The 13,605-nt window shown below is 44.8% G+C and overlaps 1 protein-coding gene across 2 annotated transcripts in view; it reads right to left on the bottom strand.

The window, feature by feature from the left end:
• Positions 1 to 13,605, bottom strand: part of LOC138304113 (rho GTPase-activating protein 39-like) — a 598,847-nt gene that overhangs the window by 48,243 nt on the left and 536,999 nt on the right. For both annotated transcript variants that reach the window (XM_069243876.1, XM_069243877.1), the window contains one exon: positions 5,851 to 5,924. In XM_069243876.1, the coding sequence (XP_069099977.1) occupies positions 5,851 to 5,924 (74 nt within the window). The remainder of the gene's footprint in view (positions 1 to 5,850; positions 5,925 to 13,605) is intronic.

The following is a 13,605-nucleotide window of genomic DNA, read 5'->3' as shown; positions in this document are numbered from 1 at the left end:
ATGGTGGTGCCATCAGGATGAGCGTGAGGGAAGTCTGCCAAAGCCTTCAAACCACAAATGGAAGAAGAGGGAGAGGAGGAAATGCATAGGCAAATATTCCTGACCAGTTCAACCATAGTGCATTGCCTTTGGACTATGGGAACCTGGAGGTGAAGTTTGGGCATTTGGCGCTGCTGCGAGCTGGTGTCTTTGTGGGAATCCCCATCTCTGAAAGTAATGGAGGAGATATTGGGGGTGGAGTTTCCACTTGTGGAATTGCTATTGCTTCCTTCTGAGGAGATCGGCAAAAAAGTTGTCCATCCTCAGAAGGTACTCAGAAACAAATGAATTTTGTGGCAGAGAGTCCAATGCTGGATTGTTGAGGCAGCTGTGAAGCGTGTGTCTCCCGTCTAATTTATGAAGGTAATACACAGCTGTCATGCTGTCCACCCAGACAAGAACAACCTTGCCTAGCAGGTGAAGTAAGATAGCCTTCAACTCTAGGTGAACAGCTAGAAGTTCTAGGTGGTTGATGTGGAGGTCCTAGTACTTGGTCTCCCCCTGTACAGTTAGTTTTTTTTTAAGTGTGCACCACACTCTCTAAGACAGGCATCTGATATAACAATCCTCTGTGGAACTAGGTCCAGGAAAAGCTGCCCCTGCAAAAGGTTGTTGGTGTTCCATCACTGCAGAGAGCGATGAGTGCAGCAGCAGATCAACAGTAGATTGTCCCAATTACCCTCTGCCTGAGACCACTGTTGTTCTATACATTCTTGCTGGTTGCCTTGTCTGCTTTTTTGTATTGCTTTGCCGGAATCGGAATGTCCAAGGACATCTGACGTTTAGAGGGTGAAGCTGCAGGGCGCGAAGGGCAGGAAAGGATGCAGCCCATTTGTGGGTGAATAACCAGGTGTTTCTGCCTTGAGTCGAGCTGATCCAGCAGCTTATGGAGAATCGGCTTGACTGCGCTAGTGTCGGACTTGCTGGTTGACCCCAATGTCCTTGACTCCGTGGGTGTCTTCTGTTCCGTTGCTGAGGTTCCAGTCAGTGCATGGGTGGCTGGGTACCCATGTCTGGGTGGCCAGTTCCAAAGTGGCTGGTGTTGAAGGCTTTTTCTGTGGTTTTTCTGTGTCGAGCCAGAGCTGAAGTGGTTGTTGGTGCCTATTGGGGTCTGAAGGCCTGACTCTGATGCTCCACAATGGCTGAATGCCCTTAAGCCTCAGACTACTCGAGGTGGGTGCAGTGTCAAGGGGGAGAGGGTGCAGTACTCACGGACTGCTGAACTGGCAAAGGCCCTCGATATCCAGGTGGGAGCCAGAACTTTCTCCACAGGAGAAAGACTCCTCATCCGCAGCTGACAATTGTGGGTGTTGTTTCCCCTCGATATTCTCGGGACAGAAAAGGTCTGGGGTGTTGTATCCACCCCTATGAGACATCTTGAGCTGATGAGAACAACGCAGAAGGAATAGCAAGTGTCACAGGTGGCCTCATTGTGTTCCTTGACGGGCACAGATCGCAGACCCGATGGAGATTGGTACGAGGATATTTCGCGTGTCAGTGAGGGCAATACTGAAATGGCACCCATCCCATCACCATGGAGGTATGGTGGAGAGATAGAATGTACAGAAGGGTCTGATGGGAAGGGCCCAGTATGGGCAGCGGTCCGTCCAGATCCTGCTCGAGCAAAGTAATCAGACGTCGACATGAGACAGAAAGTAAGGGAGACGTGATCAAAGTACAGTATCTGTGAAAGGAAAGAACCATTTTAACCGAAAAGAGCACCACAACGGTGTTGACTCGGAGCACACGTCCCAACTCAATGGTGGAAAGAAAACAATTTAACAATGAAGTTGATGACCATGCACAGTATTGCCAAGAGAAGGAGTCACAGTACATTGTGACTCAAAAGACTACTTTCAAGAAAAACTACTTGCACACTTCTGGGACAAATACTAGGTGGCAAGAGTAAGCGTAGCATGTGTATCTACAGCCACACATGACTCCAACATAATTTATCTCTAATGTCTCATCCTCTAAGGAAATAGAGTTGTTCCTGAGGTGCAGACTAACTGTAGCACTATACTGCCATCAAAAGAGTTCTGATATGATTACTATAAAGGAAATGTTTATGAGACAAACACTCTATTCTTATGGCCTGGCCCCTTGAAACGTGCATTAATATTCATATTTCACAACTTATTGGTTAGTTTGACCTCTATGTTTGTGTTTATAAATAAATTGAATTAAAGCCTAATTGCAATGCCCAGCCCTTTTTTCCAACTGATGAATGCAGGTAAAATTGAGATGGTCATGGGGGCGATTTCCATACGGAGTGGAGTAAAAAAAAAAACCTGCCCATGGTTTTCTATGTATTGGTTTATATCGAGGCTATTACGCCAGTTGTTTGGACTTGGCATGATTTCACACTGACTCTTCACAAGGCTCTTAGGTCATTACTGTTCTCTGAAAACAGTCACGTTTGCATGTTTGTAATCTTTAATGTGATTTTACCCTTGAAACAAAGATTGTGACTACATACTACAATGTCCAGCCTAAACTCCTGTTCACTCACTTTTAATTTCCGTTTTGACTGGACTGCATAAGCTTCTCATTTTCCTGCTCCGAGCGTTTCACCTTGCCTTTAGTTATTCTTTCTAACTTGATACTTTCCAAAGGACTGAACAAAGGACAGGCATAGGGTGAAAACGAGGGCTATAAGTGGACAGGATGCAGGAGATATATAAAGCATGCCAAAGGGGCAGAAGGATAGCAGAAGAGGCAAGAGGAAGACTGTAAGTGAGCAGAGTGCAGGAGATATAGAACATCATTACAAAAGGGCAACATAAGACTAGAGGTGAGAGGAAGGCTGAAGGCGGGCAAGGGATAAGATATAAAACTACAAGAACAATGGGTGACTAGGAGACAAGGTAATAGGAAGGCTACTACTAGGCAGGATGCAGAGGAGTTATAAAACTTTCTGCCAAAGGGGAATGATATGCATTCTGGGGAGGGGATTGCTATAAGTAAGTAGAGTGTAAGATACAAAACAACATGGCCAAAGGCAAATTGGGAGTAGTAGGAGAGGAAGGGTACAGATGGGCAAGGTGCGGTGGTGCAAATGTTTGGACAGGAAGGTCCCATGCTTGGTGAATGAGCATGTTCCCCGGCCCAGAGTGCCTGATTGTATGCAAAACGGGTACCCTGCCCTAGCATCATGCTGACCTAGCATGTATGCAGAGGTCAAGTCCTGTCCTTTCTAATGTGAGGTCCAGAACTTGTGTTGTGATGTGGAGGGACACACCAAGTGCGCCCTTATTGAGGATTAAGGATCACTATCCATGGTCTAGGTAAGTCACAAAGTGGTGGCAGCGGACCGAATTTTTGTGATTTATTAGAGTGGCAAGTCCATTTTCTCTGCGTCACAGAGAGACGTATCTCATGGCCCCTCTCATTTAAACTTTCACTGTTATGTGAACTCCAGATTCTTGCACTGATATTCCATGTGAATGTCAAGCGCATGTGTGTGCAATGTCTGTGTAACAGATGTACGGAGGTAAGACTGTAAGTGAAGAGAGTCTGAATACTAATATCATTGGGGTCCATTTTGAAAGCTCCTGGTTTAGCATGACACTAGATGGAGGGTGTTACAGCTTCCCCAGACAGTGAAAGTGTACTGAATGTATTTCTGTTGCTGGAGGGTGGAGGTGCAGACACTGATGTGAAGGAGGGTGGAGCTAGGGCTCCCCTAGAGAATTATGTGAAGACCTTGTTAGCAAAGGCTGCTGATTAGTTCTTTTTGAGCACTGCCATTTGGTAGACGGCAGGGGTAAGAGGAAGGACTGCAGGTAATGTTGTTCAAGGTAAGGAAGTTTCTAGGCAGGGTCTGTCTTTCTGGCTGTCCGTTGATTACAGCTTCATGAAGGATGATGACAGACAGGCACAAAGAGCTCAAATTTCATTGGGCCTTTGTTTTGAATATTCCTGGTTGGTGCCAGCATCATTGTTCCCTGCTGCAAGAGCTGTCACTTTGCACAAATTCTGTGCCTTAGGAGCAGAAAATGTGGCGTAGGAAGAGCCAGAAAATAACACCAGAAAGAGAACCAATCCAAACTGGTTCAGAAACCTTAGAAAGTGGATCACATCGCTGTTCTGGAAAAGATGTATAAAGGTGGGATCCAAACCACCCCATTTGTCCAGTTCCAAGTTTTTCTTGATCACCCAGGAAGAGAATGCGCTGCATACAGAGTCAAGACTGGCAATCAGTAAAGCCAGGAGGGATGTGAGTGTGGAACGGGTCCTACGGTCACCCTAAATGGTTCTGATCATGAATTGCATCAAGCTTTCTACGGAAATCAAACATAGAGTAAGAGTGGCACCCTGATTTGGCTGGAACTTGTGCTGCCACTGTTGAAGTCCAAGTGCTTCATCAACACCGAGGTGTGTGACCTGAGCTACATACCAAAGTGCCAGGACTGGAGAAGGTGGGGGGAGAGGTGGATGGGGGGGCGGCAAAGCAAGAGTTTATTACCTCTGGGCCAGGGTGCCCATTAGTCAAGTGCATGGGAGAAGAGGGCACTCTTACAAGTTAAATAAGATCAGGATGTAGCCCTTCTGTATGTAAAGTAATGAATCTCAACTCAAAGGCCTCTGTTGGGCCACTACACCTCAAATTAGGCTGTTCTTTTACAAGCAGTGCCGTTAGACTCTGAGGTAACAGGAAGGAAGGAAAATGTCAACAGTCATAAATGAAAAACATGTAAAGTGTTATCAAATAATGTGGCTTCCAAAAAAGAACTCTCCTGCAAAACCTATTTCCACAACAATGTGGCTTGTAATAGGTTTGCCTTCTTTTGTTCTTATGATGGTGAGAGATTAGAAGCAGAAGGATGAAAAATGCAGTTGCACTAAACATCGGATGTTTTCATTCAAACCTCCTTTCTCAGGCTTATCTGGTTTGCTCTCTTTTTTTCTCTTCTTATCGGTTATTTTCATTTTATAAGTGCTTGTCTCTTGTAAATGCTTCTTTTCTAGTTCTTTGAACTTTTTATTCTTGCTCTTTTGTCTCACCCTCTCTCAGGATCCCCCTTGATTCTCATTTTTACCCTTGCTCCCTTAATCTTTAGACTTATCGCTCTACTTCTCACTCTTTTCCTCTTAGACGGTCCTTCTCAATCTTTCTTTATTCATAATTCTCTTTTTTGTTGTCTTCATCTTTAGACTCTACTCTCTGTTTCTGTGTTTTTCCACATTTCTCTATGTTTTCCTTTCGCAGGCTCTTGATCACTTTAGTATGTATCTTCTCACTGTTGGTGTCTCTCAGGCGATCACTCCGTCTCCTTTCATACTTTTCTTGTTTCCCCTTACTTTACCACTTTAGTTACCTCCACCACACTCCGATTCTCTTTTCCTGAAGATCTGTCCCTTGCTCTTTTCCCTCAAACTACCAAGAATCCATGTTCCCTGGACTGATTCTTAGAAGCAGCAGCTGCTACAGTTTTGAGGAGTGGTTCGCACATTCTGCTTGTGCCCTCTGAAGTACTCTGGGTACCTTCTGGGTCGGGGAGCAGAAGAAAGCTGAAATGCTAAGGTCTCTTAACGCTCGCTGCACTGGGGTCTCATGGTAACAGACACCAACTACTTCATTAAAGAAGGACCTCTGGTTTAGCACAGCCAGGGAAACTGTGGTATAAACGAACTCTGTCACTGCCTTCCCGGCAAATACCTCGCCACAGACCGACAGTAACATTTAGATTTAGTTCAGATTTCCTATAAATAACTGACATTCACTGAACTGTACATAGTCACAGAGTGAAGAACAACCAACAGCCAGCTGCCCTATGCGAATATGTACTGGTCGTTTTTCAGTCTTACCTTCTTTCCTCCGGTAACTGCCACCTTCTGCAGTTTGCGGTAACAGTACTTTGCATAAGTACTTATGGGCAACCCTGAAAAAAGAAGTGAAAGGGAGGCGGAGTCAGAGCAAGGTCACGATGTAACATATGTGAAAATACAAACAGAACCGTGGTTCCGAGAGGTCACGTGCGTGAGCAAGCAAAGGTAATTTCTGAGCATGAAACTGGCTCTTCCCCAGCCCTAATGCCCTTTTAAAGTAACATAGGGTTGATGCTGCCCCTTACATAACGACACTGAAGAGTCTGAGATGTGGCTGACACTGTCTTAAACATATAGGTAAACTGGACATTGAGAAGCAATTGACTAGAATGTACCCCAGCCATCTGATAGTGTACTGCCCCTGCCTGGCATGTAACACGATCTGCCTAGGCCTCACTGAGTCCTAAGAGTTTGGCATGCCTCATTCATACACACATTTTTAGAGTCCGACCCGTGACCGACTTTGACTTAATCTTAAAGAGACGTTTCAAAGCCTGCTTTGGGATAGCAAATCGGTTGAAACTGCAGTGTTCCTAATGGACTCCTCCGTTTGCGTTTCAATGGGAATGGCCTACATATAAACCAGAACGAACCAATCGCTACTCTTCAACTTTTGCTGCACAAACGGTGCAAAGGGGTGACCTGCTGACTGTTCAGACTCTACCAGGCTGTCATAGTGTCTCTTCAAATTACCTGTAGGTCAGGAACTTTGTCAAAAGAGGCCCTCGATGCTTCTAGCACGCGGAGCTTAGGACAAAAAATTCTGATATTGAACAAACACAGGTAAAGCCAGTCCTATTCAGTGGTGAAACCTATTGAAGTTGCTAAACCCTTTTTTCATTTCGTATTTGATCAGCCATCTTTGAAAGCATATTTTATTTTTACAGATCCTGTTCAAACATGACCATCTTCGAATGAGACTTGCAAAAATAAAAGAAACAATTTAAAGATGCCTCACGCATATGTGGGGGTCTATCTTGAAATAAAAACATTTGAAGAAGGCTGCCCGTGGCATGTGGACAGGCCTGGGCAATAAAGAGGCCTAGGTGGACAAGAGAGTGCTGGGTGGGGAGAGTGAAAAGAGAGAGGGGTCTTTAAGAGAAGGAATAAAAGGATGTTTTTCTACATCTCTGGCTCTGTCAACTGTGTATGACTTACACGGCAGGCAGACCACTAGTAATAGTTTACTGGCAAGTGATAGGTTAGCTGACAGACACGTGTTGGCACAACATTACCTGTGACTGTTGCACTGTTAACTAGTGGCAGGGCAGGAAATGTAAAAGCCACAATGTATATTTTATTTATTTACGGTTTTTTTCTTTTTTTTTCCTTCAATAATCCTTAGATGCTGGAGTTCCATTCTTTATAAGAGGGACAGTCCTCATTGCAAACTGTCAAAATCCTACCTTTACTCCATGAAATGTGTAACTTTATTACACATTGAGGGGATCTTGAACTATGCTAGTTTGAATGCTGTCTTCTGGATGTCTCTCTTGCTTCCCACATCAATGAGACTCGGAGACATAATTAGTTGAAATGGTGTTTTCCCAATTTCTGCTTCTACTTCTTTGGGGTTGTGGTGATGGAGTTAATTCGATGACCCAAGAAGAATTAGCAAAATGTAATATATTAGAAATAAGTATCTAATAGTAGGTTGGCTTTTTTTAAAACATACACTAACATATTCCCTATGAATACACTTTGAGCCACCAATATCCTAGATTTTTCGTAGCACAATATTTGTAGAGTATAGTTCTGGGAAGTTTTACCATTCAGAATGGGTAAATAAGCTGAGAATAAATGATTTCCCCCCTTTTTTTTTTTAAGTGGAAAACATTTCAACTATTTCTTTGAGAACTTTTAATTTTACATTCTTAAAGTAAAAGTGGTGATTCATCAATACAATAGTATCAAAGTATGTAACCGGTCTCAGAGATCACCACTTTCACTAACTAACCTGTTCCTCCAAATATCTCTGTAACGGTCCCCATATATCCTTTGGTGTATTTTCGGGCAGGAAGTAGCAGAGCGATACAGTCCCCTGTAGTAGACAGTAACCATCCCTCGGATTTGGGAGGAGACCTTGAAACCACACCATCACCACTTTTTTCACTCGTAGTAGTAGCATGGCTGTAATCCTCCTTACCAACAACAGTACTTGTGTCACATGACCTAGCAGTTTCAGAACGGGAGACACTTTCAATGGTGAACCAATGAGTTATTCAATCATACCTGGTACTTTCAGCCTGAATAGAGCTATAGAAGGATATTCCCATGCCAGATTTATAAAACCCGCGTACCTACCTTCTTTTACAACGTCTGCCATCAGAGCTCAAGGTAGGGTCAATTTTATTCAGTTATCTCCGTGTGTGATACGTTCTATTAATACATTTAAAAAACAAGTGTTTATTAGAGTAATTCACTGAATCTGCCCTTATTTGAGCACTGCAGTGTTTCTAGACACTGCGATGTGTGAAGTTGTCTGACTGGGTGGGGTTACCAGAAGACACCATGTCACCAGGGTCTCTCAACTGTCCTGTAGTAGGCTTTTCCTTAAGCAGTTAAATCAAAGTCAAGGACTGCATCATAGTGCCCCCAGTGACATGTAGTCATAACTTGACTTTACGCTTTGATGCCTGCAGTATAGTATATGGAGGACTGATTTTGCAGAGGTTGCCTTCAGCATGAACTTGGTAGCTTTACAGAGGTGGACGAGGCACTGAAAGCTTGAGTCAGTCATGAGCTTGAAGTCTGGCTCAGCTTGAGGTCCTTTTGAGACCTCATGTCCATAATGAGCAGTGATCCTTTGTGACTTCTGCCTGCTTCCCTCTACCCAAGATGTGGTGTTACCATTAGAGCGGCCGATTGTGGAACTAGGGAACCGGGTGCGAGTCTCGGCGTCGGCTGAACATCCTTTGATTCTGGGCAAATCAAATAATCTCTCCATGCCTATAAACAATGCCTGTGATGGTGGGTAATGTAGCTACATTACAATATGGTGCCTATGTAACATGCTTCAATACCTTTGGCTGATTTGTGCAAAGTGAAACCAAAACCCTGGATAAATTGTGGTTTCCCTGCTTTAATTCTGTCATCTTAGACATACATTTAATGACACTATAACTCTTTTTCTTCATTGCGTATTAAATCACTTTCAAATCTGTGAGTTTGTAGGGGCATGTCCAAGATGGCGCCCAAGTGAGAGCATTTATGTGGGGCTCAGCTGCCTGACTCGGATAGCCGACTGATCCAGCCTGCTCACCCTGGATCTGACCCATGATCCCAGCAGGGGAAACCCAGCAGATGACTGGGAGCCCAAAGAAACAACTCACGCACCAGCGCGACCACTTTGAGATGTGGTGGAGGCCAATGGATCAGGACTCGTGATCACGAAAGTGGCAGCCCCAGGGCCTGAATCACCTGCATAGGCGAGACTGGCGAAACTGCGGGCAAGATCCACGGAGTCCACAGCCCTGCCACCCTCTAGGGCATTTGGATCCGCCCCTACTGCACGAGACTCCTGCAAAGAAGGGCTAACCCAGCTGCAGCCAGGACCCACCTACTGGATACCTGGTGACACCCCCGCCCCTCCATAATGACAGGGCTCGTGATGCAAGTTGGTACCCCCGCGCCAGGCAAGTTACCAAGCCACACCCAGGAGGGGTTGGGGGGGCTCGACCTCCCCCATCTGATGTCTATCGAGGCCCCACAACATCACCTTCTGCAGCTGGCGGACACGGCACAGAGAGACATGTGAGAGGCCTACACCCATCCTCCCTCCCCTGCGTAGTATTGGGCACCATCATGGAGGCCTCCCACTGAGTAGTCACTGCACTCGTGGGGGATGCTCAGATCCCCAGGAACCTGCCTCAAGCAACAACTCCAGAAGTCGGGGATCTGAGCACCGCATGTAAATATAGATATTAATTTCACATTTGAAGTGTTGGAGAGGACGTCGTTTTTAGGTTCAGCATAGCGTGCAAGCACTGCTTTTCCGATGTGTTGGTATGTATCTGGACTTTTAACCACGCCCATCACTATCACTCGTTTATGGATTTGCCTTTTAAAAAGCCTTTGTTTTTATTGGTAACTGCTTCACTTTTCTCCCTCCTTAGGGCGGTTTTGTTACCACCTTGACCATCGACCCTGTTACATGGATACTTGCACTTTTGCAGATAACTTTGAATGTGAGCGAACTTCTTTTTCTTTTGTCTCTCTCCTTCGCATTCACGGCAGTGCTTTGAACCGGCTCGCTTACGTCAACTGTTTTACTTTTTATTTTCAGTTTATGTGACGAGAAAAGTTCAGTAAGAAATTTACAACGCTAATAGTTCTAACTCAGGCAAATGCAAGACCCATTGGACTGCAAAAAATGTTTTGTACCTGGAAGCTGTTGGTAAAATTGGAGGGATAACACTGTGAGTAGTGGGTATGTGATATGCGGCACAGCCAAATCGGTGAAGTCTTATTTAGGAACTGCTATTATCAATCACCTTGTCTGTGTTTTTTACTAGGCAACCATAACTCTTGCCCCAGAATTGTCTCATATGGTCTACTGATAGGCATTCACCGGTGGTCATATGGTAAATGTACTCTTATGGATAAAAGAAAGAGGGTGAAGATGCATTGAGCTTCATATGTTTATCCACTGTGATGCTTTTGTATGTGTTTAGTCCAATACTTGCTGTTTGTTTACTTACTTCTTTAGAAGGTACGGTGCACAGTTGGGTGACTACCGGTCCTCATGCCTTGATGAATTTGCCTGCAAGCTTTATTTTGCAATTAAACATGTCAGCTGCTCACAACAAAAAAGTCGAAACATGGAAGCTTGTTTTAATCATGAGCTGACGCATACAGTAAAAATGTATTTGATATGCCATATTTGTAATGGATTTCTGAGGAAGGTATTCTCTATTTTCTTCCTTTGATGAGGGCCTACAGGAGTGTGTTTTTTTTTTTTTACTTTAATCCGCAGCTATACACATTGAGCACCACTACTGATATACATGGTTTGTGTTCCTCCGGCTTCTATAGGAAAGTGCTGATGATGATACAGTGACCAAGTTGGTGAGCAATAGCCAACCGGCTCATGATGATCACTTACGTGGGGCACTTCCTATAATTTTATTGAGTATTCTTTGGAAGAATGTTTGTGTACAACTCCAAATGAATTATAAGGTCTCTAGGCACCAGTCTGGGAAAGAATCACACCTTAACATATGGTCTGACTGAGTTTTCGCTGGAGCATGAACTAGCCTTCTATATGGAGTTGGCTTGAGAGGAGTGTCTTGTATATTTTGGTGTGACAAGCACCAAGGACTTTTGTGTGGTATAGACTGGCCAATACACCTGGCACGCCACTGGACATCTTAACATGTGACCACCACTTCCTCCAGAAGGAAGCAATCATGGCAGTGGTGCCAGACTGTGTCTCAATTACATCTGGAGGTGTGAACCAAGACCTATCCCCCATCACCTTGCAATGCTACGGTACGCTCATAGCTACTATCTCTTTCCTGCAGGAAAATTGTGTTAAGTACAGTTCGGGCCACCCGTTCAGCCTGATCTCTATTTGGAACAAGGAAACACAGAAGGTATGCAGCATGAAGGAAGCAAACTCGATTCTAGAACTGGAAACCACATAGGAAGAGACCGACCACTCGGGCCCCCCTTTGCAAAACATGGGGGGCCCTTGAGATCTGGTTGGAGGGCCTCTAGAAAGGATACAGGCAAGCCCACAGCTGATGAAAGCCTCAGGGAGGAAAAGGGCCAGCCTCTCGTTAGCAGATGGAGGCCTGGGCGTCCCTACCTAAACCACTAATACCAGGCAGCCCAAATACAATATTTGGTGGAATGAAATAGACCCCTTACCGAAAAACACTGGTGCTTCACTGATCAAACAATAGCTGGGATTCACATTTAGAAGATTCCCTGGCTTTTTAAAAAACACTGCCCCCCCTCCACCCCCAGGGTATACATCTCGCCTATCACATGAGCAACACTAGGAATGTGGGACAGGATCAAGCTCCTTCGACATTTTTCCAATCACATTTCCACATACAAGCCGGTTGTAGGCAACCCTGCTTTCCCCTCTGCCATGCAGGACAATCCATTTCTCAGATGGCAAAGGCTAACTACAAACAATCTGGAGACCTCTTTGACCACTCAGGCCTTATGAATTTTCCTCAAATACAGGCCAGATATGGTTTACCAGCTGATGAGCACGGAAACTATACCGCCACCCACCTTTGAGAATACTCCCACGCAGCACGACCCCTTCCACAATTTGAGAAAACGGTCTTCTCCCACCAGAGTGACAACTGCATCCTCTCATACATCTACACTTCTTTGAACAGACATCTAGAAACCACAAAGTCTCCTGCACAGAAGAGGTGTGAATCCGAATTAGATCGGTCCACCCCCAGGGAATGGACTGACATCCTGTGCAGGGCCCACACTTCTTCTGATACTGCTCAAGATAGTCCACTATTGGTACTACAGTCTGGCCAGACTTGCCAGATTGTGGCTGCAGGGGCGGAGTGGCAAAGGCTGCTGGCTCAGCTGTGGTCACACAGGAACACTGCGATATACAAAACTGACATCCTCAACACACACAGCTATACTGTTAAGACTCTCTAATAAAACTGACATACCATCTGCACTCCAACAAAGGAAGATACATTACTCTGGCACTCTGCACGGATAAACAAGTCATCTTGGCCAAATGAAGCACAGACAAAAAAACAACTCATGCAGATTGGTTGCTTAAACTAATGGACCTACTGACCCTGAAGAAACTGATAACCATCACAGACAAAAGACTACCCTTCTGAAAAAATCTGGGGCCCATGCATTCAGTTCCTGTCCCAATACTTCCGAGTACTAACCTGCCCGGCATATTCACAAGTGGTCTGACTAACTGGTGCCAGGGACCCCATGGATTTGACTACTACAAGCTAAATTCTAGTGACAGTCTTCTGAAACATTCCACGACCTGCCCCTCCCCAAAGCTTTATATGTAACGGAGCCCCTTATCTATCACTGAACTACTTCCCAACACACCGCCCCTCCCCCCCAGACATGCTGTTCCCCATCAATGCTCCCCCTCTATAGCCCCCTCTCTGTCCTTCACCTCACCGGCAGTCGGATGCAGGGGTGAATTTATGTTTTAGATCAGTGGTTCCCAACCTTTTGACTTCTGTGGACCCCCACTCTCTCATTACTGGAACCCAGGGACCCTCACTGAATCATTCTTGGAATCTGTGTACCCCCCACTGAGTCATTACTGGAAGCCAGAGACCCCGGCCTAAACATTGTTGAAGATTTGAAGAGCAAAACAATACACAAAAAATACAGAAACAAGTATTCATCGAACACCCAGACAAATGATGACACTTTTTCTTTCATTTGCAAACAAATATACATAAAGAAATAAACATTTTGATTTTAATAGGAAGGCTGGAGCTTTTCTAAATTCAACTGAAGCCACATACACTATATTCTGCTTTATGCACCTGTACTTCTCCCACAAATCAATTTGAGGACACTAATTTCATTTTTAGCCTCCAGTTTCAAATTCATTGACATTCACAGAACATTTAAACTTTTTCATTTGTACATTTAGCCACTTTATGTATATACAATTTATTAATCAGTTAATATTACTTAATTTTCTAAGCAGTAGCAGACCCCCTAAGGAGGCTTCACTGACCCCCAGGGGTCCCCGGACCACAT

Source organism: Pleurodeles waltl, chromosome 7, assembly GCF_031143425.1.
Source record: "Pleurodeles waltl isolate 20211129_DDA chromosome 7, aPleWal1.hap1.20221129, whole genome shotgun sequence".
NCBI classification, from domain to species: Eukaryota; Metazoa; Chordata; class Amphibia; order Caudata; family Salamandridae; genus Pleurodeles; species Pleurodeles waltl.
This window is presented reverse-complemented; position numbering and strand designations above follow the sequence as displayed.